At 35.6% G+C, this 18833-nt stretch overlaps 1 protein-coding gene across 1 annotated transcript; it reads left to right on the forward strand.

Moving 5' to 3' along the window:
• Positions 1-11833: 11833 nt before the first annotated feature.
• LOC141591914 (E3 ubiquitin-protein ligase MIEL1-like) lies at positions 11834-17483 on the forward strand. The gene is made up of 12 exons (XM_074412407.1): positions 11834-12026; positions 12127-12214; positions 12314-12370; positions 12465-12497; positions 12727-12804; positions 12895-12938; positions 13034-13074; positions 14441-14523; positions 14641-14732; positions 15915-15984; positions 16803-16841; positions 17201-17483. Exons 1-12 carry the CDS (start codon positions 11941-11943, stop codon positions 17342-17344), a joined length of 855 nt encoding a protein of 284 aa, XP_074268508.1. The 5' UTR covers positions 11834-11940; the 3' UTR covers positions 17345-17483.
• Positions 17484-18833: the final 1350 nt, after the last annotated feature.

Raw genomic sequence — 18833 nt, forward strand, 5'->3', positions numbered from 1 at the left:
ACGTCCCGACGTGGCATATGCATTGAGTATGACAAGTCGATTCCAACAGCATCCAGGTGAATCACATTGGTTGGCTGTCAAGAACATTCTTAAGTACCTACGGAGGACTAAAGATTGGGCATTGACTTATGGAGGCGAACAAAAGCTATGCGCAACCGGTTACGCAGATGCTAGCTTCCAAACGGATCGTGATGACTCGAAATCTCAGTCTGGATTCGTTTTTACTCTTAATGGCTGCTGCAGATCATTTGGAAGAGTTCGAAACAAACTGTTATTAAAGAGATTCTACGATCGAGTCCGAGTACTATGCCGCGTCGAAGCTACAAAGGAAGCGATATGGATGCGTCAATTCTTACATGGGCTATCCGTAGTGCCTAGTTCGAATGACCCGATCACCATCTATTGCGACAATAGTGGTGCCATCTTCCAAGCTAAGGAGCCAAAGTCTAGCAACAAGTCTAGACATGTACAACGGAAAGCTCATCTAATCCGAGATTACGTGGAGCAAAAGGAAGTAGTGATAGACAAGATTGCCACTGATGATAACATCGCAGATCCTCTCACTAAAGCATTACGACAAGATAAGCATGAAGGGCATGTTAATTCCATGGGAATTAAACGTGTTCCTAAGTTGTAGTACTCTTTTATGGATTAGATTCATTCCCTTTTGTACTCTATACGACATCATCGTTTTGATATTTTATATATATATTTTGTTTTTCATGTGGATTTGTACGACAAATTTTGAACACCACAAAGTGAACTGAACGAACATTATATTTTTCAGTCCTTAATTGCCCACATGAGCTGATAACTCTGGCAATTATTTTGTGACGTTGGTTGATGGTGGGTTCAACTAGCCATAAGTCAACAGGTTGACTGACCAATCACAGAGGCGATTTATACGGATATTTCGTAGGACACAATTGTGACAACGACGTGGAGTCCTAAATGTTTTATAACATTCGGTGCCCGGTCGTGGATAGGACCTCCATGGTGATCCTAAGAGTCGATTCTTTTGACTATCGACTGTCTCTTGAGACTAAGGCAGATTTTGGGTGGCTTTGGTTTTTTTCTCACGGTCATCCGTAACAGGGGGCCAAGTAGATTGTTTCTGGGTCATTTCATGCTGTGCTTAGATCGGAAGGAGTTCGAGTTGAAGGAAATATTCAGCCTTTATCAGGTACTCGATATTTCTCAGGGACACTCGAGGAGCTGTAACTGAAATGCATGGCCATGCTCGGATACGGATTCGCTTTATCAGTTAAGTTACTCTCTAGTCGGGGAAACCACTCTAGATCCAGATCGATTGTAAAATACGACCTTTGTGGATCCAGATCTGCAAATTGTTTTACATTGAGTGGGAGAAATTTTAAATGAATATGAGAATCGGTTATCGCACATACACTTGTACGGACAAGTGGGAGTTTGTTGGAGCTGTGTCCTCCAGTTAGTGCGGATAACGTCATTGCACATACACTTGTACGGACAAGTGGGAGCTTGTTGGGGTTGGTGTCCTTAACAGTTAGTGCAAGGACTTATAAATCTCTAAAAGGATCAAAGGGTATACTTTGTATCATAATCAGTTGATCCACGTTTATCAATAACGGTTGGCTTGCTAGATAAGTTTGACGTTATTGTCATACAGATGGCGGTGATCAACTGGTCCCTAAAAGTCACACCTATAGGATACGTTTTGAGTGATGTGACGGTATGAAAATACAGTCATGTAGATGCCAAATTTGACTAACCAGTTAGTCTGAGTTATTTGACTAATAATTAGTCAAAATGTGATGTTGAGATATTATATTTAATACGGATTAAATATCATGGGCTAAAGGCGAATTAACTTGATTAATTCGTAAAATTAAATACAAGCGTTTTATATTTAATTAAATGTATATTGAATATAATTATACAATACTGTTTTGTCGGACATGTATTAATAATTCAACTAACCCGTATTATTAGTTGATGCCTTAATTTCCGATAACCGATAACAGTTTATAATGAAACCGCGTCGTATACACTTAGCAAGCTATGGACCGGACCACGAGTTTAAGTGAAGAGGAAATGAAAAGCCCATTTCCCTCCTCTCACTCGGTTTGGCCGAGACTTGCATAGACAAAAGGGGAGTTTTCTCCTCTTGTCTAACCTAATTCATTTTGCTAAAAAATTATTAGGGTTTTGGGAATTGTGCCTCCCGAATTCCGGATCTCTCATCCAACACAAACTCACAAAACAATCCCCTCGATATTGCAAGGCAATTAGGGGATTCTCTCTAGCACAAGGGCATTACTCGGACATCTTGGGTGCAACGATTAGGAGGAGATCTAACTTGATCTCTCATTGCCTTTTGCACTAGGACCGAAGGTTATTTCTATATCTTTATCGTTTCATTATGTTTTTCGTTTTATGACTATAATCACATGTAAATTTTGCGTTATAATCCTATAATTAAAGGGTATTATACGGATATTACCCTACACAAACAACCCGTTATAAAACTGGTTGCAAAGGAACCACTTTGGGAAACCATGATGGGGAACTGATCGAACTAAACGCTTGAAGCGAGTCCAAGCTTCATTCAAATCTTCAGTAGCTCCTTGCTTGAAACTAGTAATTTGATTTCTCAAAGCATTAGTCTTTTGAGGTGGGAAGTACCTCTTGTAGAAAGCAAGAGCCAAGGAATTCCAGTCTGTAACTCCTTCAGTATCCATATCCATATCTCTCAACCACTCAGCAGCTCCATCTTTCAGAGAGAAAGGAAAGAGCACCTGCTTAACCTGGTCTTGTGTCACTCCAGCTGTTAATGGGATAGAACAGCAGTAAGTGACAAATTTCTCCATATGTGTCGCAAGATCCTCAACAGTTGTCCCTCCAAACATATTTCGTTCCACCAAATTGATATAAGATGGCCGAATCTTAAAAGTTCCATTGGTAGTAGTGGGCAGCTTAAATCCTTGTGGGATAGAATCTAAGGTCGGCTCAGAGTGACTGGTTAGAGTAGGCATGATGGGAGTTTTGGGAATATCAGTTGTAATTGGAATTTCAAAAATAGGAATTTCGTCCTCTTCCTCTTCGTAGGACCGATTGGCTGTCTCTGTTGAGCTCGCCGTTTCGACGTCAAGTATACTCAAGTCTTCTACTTGACCCACTTCTTGATTAAATTTCCGTCTGTAGCGAAAAGTCTTCTCTGGTTCAGGATCAAAAGGAATAATCTCTGACCTATTAGACCTGGGCATAAACGGAACTAACAAGAAGAGTGTGAGAACGGTCTCAAGGAACTGGGTTCCCTGAGACAAAAAGACAAAATAAACACAAACAGACTAAACAATTGTTGCCTCCCCGGCAACGGCGCCAAATTTGATGTGGCTAAAGTCGTATCACCAAACCAAAGTAAATCTATCTCGGGACTACAAGAATAGCTAGTAGTAAGACAGGTATCGAATCCACAGGGAGGCGGTGAAAGCTAAGTCTGTAAATATTTAAGCTGTCTAAAGTAACCAATTTCGGGGGGTTTGTTTTGTGTTGATTCTAATAAACTAATTGCAAGTAATTAAATGAAGGTTTTAACGATATTATTAAAAGTCTAGGATTTACGGTTCACTAGGTCAAATCGGGATTATCAATCAATTGCTAAATCTATCAAGTTGTTTAAGGTCATAAGATCGGTCGACTCAATTATGCCCTTTAGATCGATTCTAACATGCGGTCACTATAATTAGATACAATCTATTTGATTATCGCAGCCTATATTAATTCTAACCCGGTCGGCGATAGGATCAATTCGCTACACTAATTAATAACTCAGGCCTCAAGTTGATTAACTAGAAGAAGTACAATAATCAAACAACAACTTTAACGATATCAATAGCAATTAATCGATTTTCCCTTTTTAATTAACCTAGATCCCCTTCATCCTAGATGAGGGAATTAGCTACTCATAACGATAACAACAACAATAATGATTAAGAATGAAAACATGATTGAAAGCATGAAACAATAATTAATGAACATAAAACAATCAACGATTAATTAATGAGGAAAGATTAGTACCATACAAGGGAAAGATTAGGGTTCTAAGAGAGTTTTCCAGCAGTATCCAAGTAAAATAAAGCGTAGTCTAACAATAAAACACGAGTTTCTAATTTATAACAAAAGATAATCGTTTTAGGAAAATCCGGAAATAAGCCCGCCAGAGAGGATCCTCGATCGAGCCAGAGGTGACTCGATCGAGGGATACCGCTCGATCGAGCGGTGGTGACTCGATCGAGGAACCATCTTCACAGACTTTTTCTTCTCTTCTTTCTCTTCTAGCCTTCGTGCTTCCTCGTTTCTCGTGCCATGCTTCGTGTATTCTTCTATGCCGTCTCCGCCATGCTAATCTTAGCTTGATCTACTCATAACGAGTCATTTCTGCACCAAAACACAAAATAGCGGCAGTATCGACAATTCATTGAAATGAGGCATATAAATGATAAAATAGGCATGAAACGGTATGTAAAGTGGTATAAAGGGGGCTATAAAAGTATATATGAAAGTGATACATCATTGATATCTAGAACTATTGAGTTAAAAGTATCCAACGACAATTCAGCAAGTAGAAGTCACAGTGTATTCAACAGTTGCTTCTGAAAATAAATTGATAGTAAAAGTGCAGCAGAAATAAAATGTAAATAAACAAAATGCATCAATGTTCTTAAAACTGGTTCGGTCACTACCCGTGACCTACGTCCAACGTTATGTTATTGAACGTTTTAGAAATAAACTCATACAACTAAAACTCCGAATAATAAAACAACTCCCCAACCTATTGTGGTTGTTATCTGCTTAAAGCTACTTCAATTAATTATCTTTGAGATAAGGAAATAATTTCCATATCCTATATGCTAAGATATTGGTGGAGATTTAGAAACTTGTTTCCCAATCAACTACAAGGTCGCCTGTTTGTTGGATATTTTCTTCTCAAAGGTGACTTTCAAGGGTGTCGAGGGAAAATAAGATTTTTTTTTTTTTTTGGAGGGGGGGGGGTGGCGTGCGTAAATTGAGGATGTGGGTGTTTTCGAGGTGTATTGCCAGGTGACGGGTATGGGATATTGATGGTGCTAATGAATGGGAAACTTTCGATGGTGGTCGAGCATGACTAGGTTAAGGGGAGGCGTTATCAGTGATGGTGGTGGTGGTGGGGCGGTAAGAATGGCACCAACGAGGAAAAGGATGAGTGGTGTAGTTAATGGATGTAGTGGTGGTTGTGGGTGGTCAGATGTGAGATGTACTTGTTGATGGGTGCGACTCTGTGTGAGATAATGTGGGTGTGGCTGCTTTTTGTAGGAGAGGCTGGGTTGAGATTGGGATGAAGGTATATCTGTCCATTTAAAAATAATTTATGTCCAAATAAGAAAACACAATTTATTTTTGCAGTACATATTTTACTCATTACAGTACTTTCTGCACCAAACTTTTCATTTTTCTACCCCTACTAAAAAATAATAAACCTAATTCTCTCTACCTTCTCTCTATTGTTAAAACACAAATCCTTAACTACTTTCAACCTCCTTCAAATTCTTCAATGATTATTAAGTATAGAACCAATATCTGATTCACTAATTTACTATGAATAATTAGATTGACTCTGTTAAAATTTTGTATTTTTTTTTTAAATTACGGTTTATAATTGGTGTGAGAATGTGGGTATACTAGGTTTGGTGCTTGACTACGCCCGGGCTAACTTTATTTACCATTTAAATTTTATTTTCTATGAAATATGATTAGCTAAATTTGGTTAATACATACATTTATAATTTATATCTTGATATTATGATTAGATGTAAAATTAATCAACAAATTATGAGACACGTTCACCACTCCCCCTATTAATATTATTACTTTCACTACATACCCTGTTAATACTATTACGTTCACTACTTCTTCTATTACGGTTGTTTCTTTAACTACTCCTTCCATTTTTATGGTTAACCCGTTAGTTTTGGCCCTCTAAATATTTAAATAAATTAATATTTTTATAAAATCGAATTGTTAGTTAATTTTTCATACTCTCTCCATTGTTCCTACTATTACTTTAATTACATGTGTTATGACTACTATTCCTTTCACTTCTCCCGCCATCATTATTTTTTCTTTCACTACTCCCGCATTTATTATTGTTAATTTCACTACCCCGTTACTGCTAGTATGACTTTCACTACTCTCATTGCTAGTATTGCTGCTTTTACTACTCACATGGGTGGTTACTATCATATTATTATCTAGTTGTACTAGAGTTATATATTTAAATAAATATGAAATATTAGATTAGTATTTAAGAGCAATCATTATTATTTACTAAGTAAATTACAAATCTAATGAATTATGAAATATTATATTTTTTGGAGATCTAGATTGGCTTATTTACCTTTTAATAGGTTTCAAAATATAACATATACTTATATTATATTTGTGTAAGTTAAATAATTAACATCTATATACTAACTAATACCATAAGTGGGACTTGTTTATATTAAGGAAACTCGCTCTATTATGGTGTTCTCTAAATTTATACTTCAACCAAAACTATATAATATTTACATTGAAGTACCTTGTTGAGTCCATCACATAATTTGTCGATTAAAAACCATATAGTATAATTAATTTATCACCATATATTATATTAAAGCAACAACCGGCTATCCCATCTTACGCCATGTGTCACAACACCTTCAAACGCCACGTGTCATACTCTCTAATTAAAAAAAATTATATAAAAGATGTGCAATCACGTAAACATGAAAAAAAACGGGAAGTTGCTAATTTTAAGCTGATTTGGGCGTAATTTTAAGAGAGATTTTCGGTATAATATTTTAACAGAACAACTTAAAAAAAATTTAGGAGATATTTTCGGTATAATTTTTAACATACCAAACCAATCTTGCTGATTTAAAGTTGATTTGGGCGCAAATTTATGAAAGAATTTGAGTACAATATTAACGTAACAAGAACAATATTCTCAATGTAAATAAATATGTCAATCAATATGATCTTTCCTTAAGCTGTGATGGATATATACTGCAAAAATGGCAAATACGAAAATTAGTTTTATAACACTACACTTATTCGGAGTATATTTTATGTTCATAATGTATATAATTCGAAAAATAAAGTTGATTCTCTTTATAAGTTTATTATGTTTTATATGTCAAAAAATTATAGAGATAAAATTAATTCCAACTTTTAATAAATGTACCCTAAATTATCGGTAAAATTGATCCTCTTTATAAGATTATTACGTTTTATATGTCAAACTTTACATTTCTCATCGTTAATATAATAGAAAGTTGTATTTATAATAATCCATTAATCCGTATATATGATCAAAATTTATAAAACGAAATTTTAAGTAACCTAACTTAATCAAGCATTTCCCTTATCTAATCAAAAACAAAGATAGCTACCAACGCACACTATTTGGCATCAGTTGAAGATTCTTCTCTTTTTAGTGATTTTGAATGATCTTTTAGAGTTAATTTGTTGTAGACAAGACATGGAATTTGACTAATTAATTCTTTAAAAAAAAAAAACGAAATTAATTGGGAAGGATATTTGTTCAGTTGAGATATTAGAAATAATTTTAGAATATCTTTTAAAGAATATAACATTTTGATTGATTAACTTAAATTTGACTAATTAAGTATTAAATCCAACAAATTAAGGTTATAATCCTCCGGTCAATTTAAAAAATAAAAGGTCTCACTTAAATTACGGGATTTAAAACTGAATGCCATAATTACATAATTTCACATTATTTCCTAAGAGATTCCGTATAATGACTAATATATCAATTAAGTTTAAAATCCGACTAATTAATTAAGGTTTGAATTCTCCGATGAGTTTAAAAAAAAAAAAAAAGATATCACTTAAGTTACGGGATTTTAAACTGATTGCCATAATTATATAAATCGCACTATTTCCTAAAAGATTCCGTATAATGACTAATATCTACAGAATATGCTTTAATTCCTATTTTAAATGTGTGATTTATTAAATATTTGAATTTTCACCATAAATAATATACTCTTTGTGTGATTTTAGGAGGAAATTACTAGATGATTAGGCCATTTAATAATGTCATAACTGAAATTATAGAAATTTAAGATCAGATTAATAATCTTACCTATATTAGAAGATCACAATACCATATTATTATGTTATTTTGATATCAATTAAAATAGCCTAATTTGTTAACGTCGTTATAAAAATATACGTTCTTTGTATTTTGATGCACACATAAAAATTTGTCCCTCTATAAGCCATGTCAAATTCTAGGTGATGAAAATCTTCCTTCTTTCATTTGAGTATGTGTGGCTTGGTCTATCTATATATCATGAATAAAATTTACAGAAAATTCAAAAACTATTTCATGTTATGAGCGCTTCTTTGAGTTTGTATTGTTTCGGTTTCGGGACTATGTCAGTATCTTCTACACTTTCAATGTTATACAGAGTACTTCGTATACAATTATATTGCCATAATGATAGTTTGGATTTAGTTTGTTTTTTAAGCGGGCTATTGCTTTCGATATTTTGTTTGGTAAGCGAAAACAATTATAAATGCGTGAGCAAAAGACATCTCTATATAAGCTTTGTGACTGTTGTTGCTTATTTTAAATTTTGGCGGGTTTAGCTCAATATTGCATGTGGTGAAATGTAACATTTATTGTCCAAGGTAGAACGAAGACGATGTTTATATTACAGTAACTTTGTAAATCATTTGTTTACCACATATTATAGAATAAAATAATCTAACACCGTGAGATGATTTATTTTTGTAAAAATATTATTCATTTATTTAATGTTAATAAGTGAACGAATTTTCTTTTTTATAAAACCATCACCGTTTTACAATGTGTGACCGTTTCAAACAATAATTATTGTTTGTGAAGAAGCTTTATGGCGGGTTTGTTCTTCAAAAATGATCAACACAGTTATAAAGACCAGACAATAATACAAATCAAAATTTGGGAATGAAGATGATCAATACATAATGACTTTAATTGCTTTTGTTTTCTCTATCGCGTGAGTCTTGCAGGTTTATTTCAGATGTTTATTTAGAGTTGGCAAACAAGTAAGTCAGGTCATGGTCGATTCATTTCATCCGTGTCGTATCAGATTTGGTTATTGAGGGTTTCACCTTCTTCTGCTACGTTGTTACTGAGTCATCTCGAATATGGGTTATTCGTGTACGATTATTTTAGATAAGGTTCGTTTGTGTCATGTCATTCGAGTCGGTTCCTTATGATAGAGTCATATATTAGCGAGACAGTGGTTAAAATGATGTTGCTAAATTTGATCAATAAGGAATATTTTGCTAAATTAATTTTCTATAAGGCAATGATGATAAATGAAATGGTTCGGGGTCAATGAATCATAACCAACCGACCAATGGCTAAAAAGAAACTAATTAATTTTGTTACAACTACAAATTTGTTTATTAGTGCCAAAATATAAACAACGAAAATAGATTTGAGGTACGTAAATGGAAAAAATAAAAAGGCTTACGACTGGTAAAGGAAATACTAATTAGAAAAGGGTTATAAATTGACTAAAAAAATAGTTATTTAGAGCCTAAGAATGAATATTTTTAGCAGATAAAGATCAGACTAAAAAGTTTAGGCCAACTACATTTGAGTTTGGTCAATTTAATTTAGATTGTTACTCTGTAAATTTAAGCATATCATTATTTCACACCTAATATATAAACATTAATATTTTAATAACAATTATGACTTAATATTTGTTTAGAACATTTAATTTAATTTATCATATATCATAGTATATATTATATTAGAGTTGAAACCGATAGTTCATATGAGTGTCAAGTATCATAATTTATAAGCATGAAAATTGGAATATTTAAAATTGAAAATTATTATGAGAATGGTTAGGGGTCGCGATGGTGAGTAATGATGGGGTGGGGAGTCGCATAAGATTATTATGAGAAGGGCTAGAGGTCACGCATGGGGTGGGTTCAGGATGGTGGTTATGCTGGAGGTACGGGACATAGGGGATGAGGTGGAGAAGGCAATATGGGGTAGGGTAGTTGGAGGATGTATGATATGAATTGCAGGGAGGGTGGTTAGTTGTATGGGCCTCTTGAGATAGGAGTTGAGAGGGACGTCATGGTCTAATGTGTTGAGTGTATGTGGTCATCACTGTGGTTGTGGTGGAGGTTCTGCTGGTGGATCTCGAGGTAGTCAGTCAGTGATGGGCTGATGGCGAAAGCTGCTTCCAGGCGATGGTGGGTAGGAGAGAAAACGAGAGAGAAGGTAGACAATTAGAAGGAGAATAAACAAGAGGGGTAATACGATAACCAAAAAAAAAAAGTACAAAAACGAGTAGAACTAAATATATATTGCGTAAATAAACATGTTTATGAAATCTGCAATAATTTTATATCAATTTTTCAGATTTCACCTCTCATAAATTAAAAAGTCGAGAAAAAAAACCCAGAGTACTTCTAATAAAATTAAGCAACATAAAGTTATCAAAAGTGTGTATAGGTAAGGCAAGTAAAATTTTCTAATATTTAGTTATTTATTAAATAAAAAAATACATAAATCTTTACTTTTAATAAAAATATTTTTTGTTATCACCCGTCCATTGCACGGGTTCAAAAACTAGTATGGATTTATTTAATTACATAAAAGTCCATTGATTTCTGGAATATATATATATGATTGGTGTAGTTACTAGTTAGGTACCGATGACTATATTGGTCAGTTGGCTGGATTCCGTTTGATAGGACGACGTTAATCCGCAAGATACGGTTTTTGTCCACTACATAACCAATCTCATTTGAGGAGTCACCGTAGTACACAGTGCATATGTAATTATCAATGAACTACATTTATGGTGTGTTTGGGAACCTAGAATTAGATTTGAATTCCGGAATTGAGACAATTCAAACGTTTGGGAGCCCCCAGAATTTGGAATTGAAATTGGACTCAATTCCTTATCAATTCCATCTTAGTTAAAATTTGGCACTCTCAAATTCTTACCATATAGTAGTCATTTCAATTCCATCACTACTTGATTACGGTTTTTTGTGATGCAAGTTTCATCGCAATTTTTTTTATTTATGTTTTTTTTAATCGCAAATATTTTCCGTCACAAGATTTATTTTTTCCTAATAAAAAACTCAAAAAAAATAAAATTGGTGAATTCGACCCATACGCGACTCGCCCAATTCCAATTCCAATTCCATGAGTTCCCAAACTGTAATGAGAAATTGAAATCTGGAATCGAATTTCATGTGATCTCCAAATGAATTTTTGGAATTAGATTTGGAATTGAATTCAAACATTTTGATTTCTACAATTGAAACCATAAAAATAAAATCGATTCCGGGTATCCAAACACTACCTTAAGGGAAAAAAAATCAAAGTAGTACAGTAGTGATGTATTGTAGTATACAATGAACATGTAGTACAACACAACATTCAATCCAACCCACCTTTCATGCAGCCACCCTGACCCACGCACTCCCCGCCGACGACACACCCACTCTCGGCCGGCTCCCAGCCGCCGACGCCCTAGTCGGCCGGCGAAACCCCTCACCAACCGTCGACATTAGTAGTCGTATGTAAGGATTTTGTAAATTAGAGGGAATGAGTGTTTAATTAGAGAGAAATTAGGGAGAGAAAATGAGGGGATATAATAGGGGTTTAATTATCAGCAATGTACTGCGATGAGTAAAATATGTACTGCGAAAATCAATACCAGAAAAAAATAGGCTAAATCTGAATAATCGAATAAGGAAACCGTATATAATTCAACCAACAAAAAAAGGCAATACGCCCGAAAAACATCAAGAACACAAGAAGTACAAAAAACACACCAATTAGCATTTGCTTGCCTTTTTTTCACCAAACTCAAGCTCTCATCAATGGCGGAACAATCCTCCGTACCTGAAAATCGACAAGACACCGCCGTACCAGAAACTCGTCAAGATTTCAAGAAACTCGAATTCGGGTACGATTCTCACTTTTTCTCTCTCTTTTTTTCTTCGTAATTCTCTATATTTTTCTGTTAATCAATCGAATTTTATAAATTGATTATAATCGTTCTTCAGATGCGAACATTATAAAAGGCGTTGTAAACTTCTTGCTCCTTGTTGCAATCGCGTTTTCACTTGCCGCCATTGTCATAACGATGTTATGGTTTGTTCCTGATTTTATTGATTTCTGGTTGTTTTAGCGAATTTTGAGCTTCGATTGATGTTCATTCGATCGATTTTTTGTCTGTTTGTTTGAAATTAGGGTTCGTTGAGTAATCCGAAAGAGCGTCACGAGCTTGTTCGCCATGATGTTAAACGAGTAATTTCTCTATTTCGCGTGTGCCTAGGTTTTATAATGTTGAATTTTAATTTGATTTCGGAGTTTGAGCTTTGAATTTAATCGTTTTTCGCAGGTTGTTTGTGCAGTTTGTGAAACTGAACAGCAGGTTAGATGATTCGTATTTATTAATTTTCATGAACTGTAATGATCGAGCTAGATAGTGTTTTTAAATTTCGTTTGCGAGAGTTTTCTGTTTCATTCGTAAAGCGAGGAATGCTTGTGTATTGTTATTAATTGAAGAAGTTTGACATTCTAAAACCAAGGGACCATGTATTAGAAATGAGAACTAAGGAAGGAAATTTGACATTCTCTACGCTCGTGTAATGTGTGTATAGGTAGCAAAGGTTTGCTCGAATTGTGGGGTTAACATGGGAGAGTACTTCTGTGAGATTTGCAGATTCTATGATGATGAGGTATTGGTTTCTTCTATTATTATCTAGTAAAAGTGAATAATTCTACCAATGTGTTTGTCTTTCTCATAGTGCTTATTGTTTTTGCTTCAGACCGAGAAAAAGCAGTTTCATTGCGATGACTGTGGGATTTGTAGGTTGGCTAGCTCAACTCTTGTACCATTGTGTTACCTGTAGCATTTAATTATGCTTGTGCCTTGATTGCATTACTCATTCATGTATTTAATTCCAGGGTCGGTGGTCGTGATAAGTTCTTCCATTGCCAAAAGTGTGGTATGTCTTCTTCACCTTATTGTCTACTTATTATAAAATGATGCTTTGTAAGCATTAAGCAAAATGGGTGCTATGTATTCTGAAATAGATTTGAACGAAGACAACTTGAGAATGTAATTTGTTTTTGATTTGGGAACTTTGATCACCAATTTCCGTAAAAGAGTTGTAATGATGATGATGATGTTTTCTTTTATTGGTCGGATAAATCTCTGTATTCTTGTACGCGGGACTACTATACAAACATGTACAAATTCTCTTCCCTTGATTTTCATCTCTTAGTTTAAAAATGCCCCTTCGTGGGTGCGCCTAATCACAGGGCTCAGTTAGGCACTAACCAAAATGCCTTGGTGGCGCCCCTTAAATTCGCTTTATAGGTAAGGCGTGGCTGGCAAAGCACACTATTATGCAATTTCGTTATGTTTTTTTTTTTTTTTTTAAAAAAAAAAATTCACCCTTCTCTTTGGCATAATATCCCTAAAGTGTACTCTCTTAACACATTCAATCTTGTCAAAATCCACAAAAGGAAAACATTGCACAAAACCGTTGTCGAAAATAGAATTTTTTGTGCAAATACTTTGCGCTTCATGTCTATAAGGCGCGAGCCTTGATGCCTCTCAGCATTCCTTGCCAAGGTTCAAGTGGATGTAGAAATACCGGCATGACTTATTGTCGTCTAGGTTCTGTTGCTTTCTGTTATTTGTTGTAATAAAAATACAGCATATAAGGCTATATTCTTTTCAGTTATTTTTCTTTGTTAATACATATAACGTTCTATTTTTTTTTACTATGCTTTTGAATCTTGGTAACTTAAGATAGCCTCAAGAAAATACAGTTGTGTATCTCTGTGAAAAGGGATTTATTCTAATTTGAATCACCTCATAAAAGAAAAAGAAAAATTTGATTCAAGTGCGGAGACTTACAGACTTTTCCTACCACATAGCATAAGCGAGCAACTATAGTTTTTTCTCACGTGACCTTTAGCTCTTTTTTGTTTGGGTTTACGGTTATGTTGGATTTTTTATATTGCCCTTCATACTTCTTTAGCTTTATTTTGCACTTCTGCTACCCATTTCCTTACTCTACTTTCTATTTTGTTATATGTTCCTTTTCCATGCCCGATAAAATTTTCCTTACAATTTTGTTATCTGTCACGTGGAAGTGACCTTCTAGTGTTTTTAACACAAGGATAAAGTTGTGTCATAACTCGCAAGTTGTAGCCATTCTAGCACTCACTAATGTCGATACAGTTGTTTAATAGGCTTAGGGGCCTTACACTTTTACTAACTTCAGTAGATTATATCTGTGTCAGTGGAATTAGATTGAGATGCTTGGAAGATTTCCTTAAATTTTTGTTGGCTACATGCAGGATCGTGCTATACAATTGAGCTTCGTGATAATCATGCATGTGTAGAGAATGCGATGAAGAATTGTTGTCCTATCTGCTATGAGGTCTGATATAAACTATTAAATTTGAGCTGATCTCGACATATTCTTAACTCTTATATGGTGCCCATATTATGCACATGTGTACTTTCATATTCTGACCTTAATCTATTCTGCTGACAGTATCTTTTTGACTCGATCAAAGGGACAGCGGTTATGAAATGTGGACATACACTACACATGGAATGCTTTTCTGAGCTGTTGGATAAGCGGCAGTAAGCACTGTCACACTTTTAGCTGCATTTTTGTGTTTTGACTGTGATCCCGTTTCTTAATAATTTTATTAGATAGAAGCTTATGCTCTGGAATTGAGATATATATGTATCAATAGTTTGGAGCATAGAGAAACACTATAAATTACTGCTGCAGTTTGTCAGTGGGACCGTCTGTGGGGGGAGACATTGCCTTATTGGGTTGGCCTTTGGGTAGCACGTCATTGTAAACCGCGTGACTGTTTAGATTAAACTTTTAATAACTACTCCGCGTTTTATCTGTCTTGTCATATCAGTCCAACACAAGACTCAATGACTATTCGTCTTTCGCCCCTTCACGTAATAACAATATTACCCCAAATGTCTCAGAGTCGCCCATCTATGGGATATGGCAGGGTAGGGGATGGAGTGTACACAACCTTACGTCCTTACCTCAAGCACAGTATTGAATACACTAAAAGACATTTTTCAGATAGAATAATAGATTTTCAGGACCAGAATACTGTTTGCATGGTTTCGAGGATCTCAATATGGTGTTTTTGGTTTGCGTTGCAAAGTGAAGAGGAATGAAATGGCTATTTTTGTTTATTGTTGGTTGGCACAAGTACAAGAGGGAAATATTTCAGTTCTTTATGTAAGGCTGTCAGCTAGTTACCCTATTTTGAAACATCTTCCTTAATCGTTACGGCCTGCAAGCTCTCATATCGGTCCACTCGGGTCGGTTTTCGGGCAGTTTGAGTCGGTTACGCGGGTCGGGTCAGCTTTTGCCACTTCTAATGCCGACCAGTGAGGATAATGGACTTTTCATCTGCTAGTGCACCTTGAAAGGATATTAAAGAGTGGCTCAAGTTTAATCTGGATCTCACTGGGGTAGGGAACTAGAAATTATAATTTTTTGTATGAAATTTGAGGGTTTCAGACCTTGCAGTTCAGTAAAGGGTTGTCCTGAACAGCCTGTAATATCTCTCAAGCTTGTAGGGTTTATTTTTTTCTTTTTCCTGCGGGGCTCTCTCTGTTTTCTGTCTGCGCTTGCTCTCTTATAAATCTTTGCTTTACTTTTTTTTTTTGGGTGTGTGTTTCAATCATAATTGTTTAATAGTGGTGTTTGTGCATCTTTTAATTCATAATTTCATATCCATTATTGGCTAGTTATCACTTATTCTGAAAACTTGTGTCATGAGCTAGGTACCGGTGCCCAATGTGCTCCAAGTCGACCGTGGACATGTCTTTGCATTGGGAAAGATTAGACGCTGAGGTGATTGACTAGTTATTAACTTATTATTGCCTTTCATTTTTATTTATTTTTCTTCCATTTTTTTCTGTTCATGTTTAATTTGAATAATGCCCTAAGTAGTAGAGTACTTTGTATCGTTCCTTTCAACTTTTTTTTTTGAGGGGATCAGATTACAGTTTGAATGGTAGTGTCGTTTTTCTTTTTGATGAGAATATTAATAAATTAAATGTTACTATTAAGATCAGTCCAACATTTTTATAGCGAAGGCATGTGTGTGTCTTGTGAAACGATTATTGAACTTGACGTCAACCGATAGCCACATCTGAACAAGTCTTCAGATACTCATTGCCTGAAATGTCCACAAGAATTTACTAAGATGGTAAATCTTTGTGTCAGTGTTTTTGTTTGCGAGAGAACATAGAAACTTGTTTATCAAGGATGTGAAGTCGTGAAGAAGAAGACATTTTTGATTTACTTGAGTGATATAATCATTTCCATTCGAACTAAAGACTCATAATTCTTTGGTTCAATTTATGATAGGATAAAACAATTTGGCTCACTAAACTGGCTGCTCTTCTTATTGTGTAGTCGCATTCAATGCATAGTTCACTTTGGGTCATTTGGAAATAGCCTATCTATGTTGTTAACTCAGGGGACAACCCAACCCCTTCCTTACTCCATTTCCCCGTGGCCTCAAGGCACTTGGTTTGATGTTCTTGTCGAGTGAATGCTTTTGACGTTCTTGATGCTGTGAACTGGATGTAGATTTATATTATTGTTGCAACACTTGTTAATCTGAGTTATCTGACATTGTTGATTACTTCCATTGTGCATTGTAGGTTGCAGCTACACCCATGCCTGATGAGTATCAATATGAGGTACTGCCCTCTGCAATGTTTTTCCTCTAAATCAGTCTCGCGTTCAATATTATTTTCTAGATTATTTTCTAAAGATTAAGGTGGTCCCTTGTTATGCCTTCTTTCTGAGAAATAGTGGGAGAATATGGGATTGGCAACTCTTAACGAAATTCTGTAAATGCTGATGAGCTGTAATTAGTCCGAGATTTCACTTAAATTAAATCTTGAAGAGCTAGAGTTGTCAATTTTTTTTTATTTTTAGACAAGCTTCAAATGGTGCAAACAAACGGGGATGTTCTTTTCATTTTCACCGACTGAATTGTGCTCCATGACTATTCTGATGTTGGGTGATCGGGAACTAATGTGAAGTAAATTGGCAGGTACTGGTTCTTTGCAATGATTGCAGCAGTACAAGCACAGTCAGGTTTCACATATTTGGGCACAAATGCAGTGATTGCAATTCATACAATACTCGTGTAACTCAAAAGCTAAAACGTCAGTCCGGACCATCATCAAATAACTGAGTTCTTTCCTTTCTCATTTTCCTATTTTTGATATCTTGAGTGGTTTTGCTGCTGCATTGTTCTGTGACTTCACTGAAAAAATCTTGCAGTTGGTTGGACAGATTTCATTTATGATAATTCTCCCCGTTTTCAATCTAAATGACGGAGTTTTCATGCATGTTCTCCTGATAATTCATCATAACTGAGGCTGTATTTTCATTCCTGATCAATTTTTTTTGGTAATGTGAAAGTGTAGTTTTAATCACAGATGCTTTTGCGCAACTTGAAGGGGTCCTAGAATCTACTGAAGTTGAAATTATATTCGGCTATGTTTAGTAACCACATAAGATAGCCTCTATTACTTTGTCCATAGTCAGAATACCAAGTTGATACCGTTTCTTCAAAACTGGTGTTACTCTCCGAAGTTCCCCGCTCTCCAGTCTCACATTGTAGGAATAACATATTTCGATAATAAAATGCTACCCATTTTAGCAACTTATTCATAGTCTAACAAAATAAGGTGGAGAGAAATTTGTATCACCGTTAAGGCGTTAACCAATGAGAATACACCATTTTTATTTCACTTAGATTATGTTTTGGTATTCATGAAACGTCATTGCTCTTTTAAGTACGATTTTTACTCTTTCACGGACTTTTTACCATTATTTTTCCTTCCTTTGCCCTTCCCTTCCCCTGCCCTTCCTCTGAGGAAAAAAAAGGCGAAAAAAAACTATTTCTCTTCTCTCACAAAATTCAAATCAAATTAATCAATTATGAATTTTAATTCTCAAGTTAATCGGGCAATGATTCTAACTTTCTAACTTAATTAATTATGCATCAATTATACTATCAAATTAGGGAGATTTAATTGATTTAGGTTTTAGGAAAATTAGGGTTAATCAAAATTAGCAATATAGGAAAGGGTGGCTGGGTAGTAGAGGCGGACGTCGGAGGTCAGACAAGTGGAGGCCGCTGCGGCAAGGAGATGAGGGTGATGGGTGGTCATCGGACGTGCAGGGGGGTGACGGAGGGATTATGTCTGAGGTGGCTGGTTAAGAGGTCGTGGGGTGGCTCGAGTGGTTCTAAGGTGGATGGCCTGGTGTGGTGGGGAAGTTTCAGCCTTCAGGGTGGAAGGGTGGATGTGCATTTGCGATCAGGAGTGGTGGCAGCACAGGGGGTGGTTCAATGGTGGTCTGGGAGGTGCGAGTCTGACGAAGTGCGGCTGTGCGGGTCTGGGAATTGGGTGTGGCCGACAAGGGAGGGACGGTGAAGGTTGGTGCACGGTGGCTGTCGGTGGTGGTGGTAGTTAGCCGGTGGCCTATGGCTATGGTGGACGTTGCTGGGTGGGTGGTGGTGGTTGTATGGGGTGGTTGGTTGGTGGTTTTTGGAGGAGTAATTTTTCATATTTAATTGTAATTAGAACAAAATAGTAAATGAGGTCAAATAACAAGGGTATAATGGTCATTCATGTCCATGATTAAGTAAATCATGTCCATGAATGAGCATAACC

Source organism: Silene latifolia, chromosome 7 (assembly GCF_048544455.1).
Source record: "Silene latifolia isolate original U9 population chromosome 7, ASM4854445v1, whole genome shotgun sequence".
NCBI lineage: Eukaryota > Viridiplantae > Streptophyta > Magnoliopsida > Caryophyllales > Caryophyllaceae > Silene > Silene latifolia.